Raw genomic sequence first — 1737 nt, 5'->3', positions numbered from 1 at the left:
AAGCGGGGCACACCCTAACTAAAAGAATACTCCGTTCATGATTTTTAGTCTAAGGGCACTTCTAGTTGGAAGAAAATGGTGCAGGGCTCAGACATCCGTGGTTCACCATTAAGTACGATTCTACAGAAATAATTCATCGGAGCTGGCGCCTAAACCACAAAATTTTCATGGGCTGACTATATTTTTAAAAGACATCTCGGAGCTCTTCATAATCGTCATTTTCAATAATAGTCTACAGACAATTGCGTCCACAATGACCTTGCGCCGATCGGCACGGCCTCCATGATTGTGCGTGCATCGCCACAACAGAAAAAAGTTAGTTTGCCAAAAAAGAGCTTGTAGACCCATTGGAGATTAAAGGTTCAATGAAGAATCTGCTGAAGCTCCATCGTTCTAGAATATACGTCGTTATTGTTGGAGGACAATTGGCGGCGCGCAGAGGCCGAAGCGATCTTTACACTACGCCACTGTGTATTGGATTTGGCACTGTAAGTTAACCTGGAATAATTCTATGTATAAAGGTATTCGCGACCTTAGACTAGTAACAGATCACTGTAAGATTCATTAGGATCTAAATATTGTAAGCAGATTAGGACATTACACTGCATTGCTACGGTGTCCCGTTTTGAAATCCACTGCAATGGTTTTGTTTACATTTGTGTATACAAGACTAGAGTTGTTACTGTGAACTATTTGGTTACAGAACCGTAACTTGCCATAATGTTATTCCAAGTCACGATCACTGCGCGTTTGTTCAACACAGAAACCACGTGGTGTTTAACCTCCTTATTTTCAAAATTAGTTTTTTCATTGCAATCTGACTCCCGTAAGTCCAACGTCAAACAGCAACTCAATCACCACTGAACCTCACAAAGTTTACGAAAAGGCATGACACTTTCTCGCAACGCTAAAAAAAATACATGCATTTCGAAAGTGGAGCGTCCATAGCTGCATCCCCCAGCGCGCGCATCGACCTCCACGCGCCATCCGAGACAGAACCATATCAGCTTCATAAAACTGGCACTCTCACTCTCAAATTCCTCACCTGCTTTCTTGGACTTGGCAGATTTCCTTCCTCTCTTGGGTGCTGGGGCCTCTGTGACCTCAGGGGCCTTCCTTCGTCCGCTGCTTCGTGTAGTGGGCATGTTGGCAGCGCGACTGTCCGCGTGTGAATGGCGTTGGGTGGCAACAGCGTACTCCGCCGTGGGAAAAACGGATGCCACTTTTGCATCAACGCAGATTTATTTCTCTCGTTCGTCTCGTAAGTATTGTCTACATTAGATATTGAGTGATTAGCTTCTTCCTAGTGCCCCAGAATGCTGTAGTAAACAGGCATGTTTTATAAGCAAAGGCTACTTGGAGAAGAAAAGGATCGATGGATTCCGGTACGGCACCCACGTATGGTTTAGAAAGGGGCGCTTTGAACGGTTTCGTAGCTGGATTATATAACTTTATATATCCTTCTGAATTACATAACATTGAAATTATATTTTAATTGCGTTCCTAGTAATTACCATATGTTTGCTAAAACACCGTAAGTATAAACAATAGCTACAAACTGTTCTAGGCATGTACTCAGATTTTGATGAATCCTTTCTGCGCCGTATTTTGTACATTTTAGTACACCATGTCATATTGCGCTTCATCATGGTACCCTTTCCAAGTCTCCATAAAAATATCTGAAGAGACTTAATATGAACTCAGAAATCTTTAAAATGGAGGTATATAAAATAGTGT

At 42.3% G+C, this 1737-nt stretch overlaps 1 protein-coding gene across 1 annotated transcript in view; it reads right to left on the bottom strand.

Moving 5' to 3' along the window:
* The window catches only part of LOC113803465 (uncharacterized), a 9790-nt gene extending 8581 nt beyond the window's left edge, over positions 1–1209 (bottom strand). Inside the window, exon 1 of the mRNA XM_027354259.2 lies at positions 1046–1209. Coding sequence (XP_027210060.1) covers positions 1046–1145 — 100 coding nt within the window. The 5' untranslated portion in view covers positions 1146–1209. The remainder of the gene's footprint in view (positions 1–1045) is intronic.
* Positions 1210–1737: the final 528 nt, after the last annotated feature.

The sequence above is a fragment of the Penaeus vannamei genome, chromosome 3 (assembly GCF_042767895.1).
Source record: "Penaeus vannamei isolate JL-2024 chromosome 3, ASM4276789v1, whole genome shotgun sequence".
NCBI classification, from domain to species: domain Eukaryota; kingdom Metazoa; phylum Arthropoda; class Malacostraca; order Decapoda; family Penaeidae; genus Penaeus; species Penaeus vannamei.
This window is presented reverse-complemented; position numbering and strand designations above follow the sequence as displayed.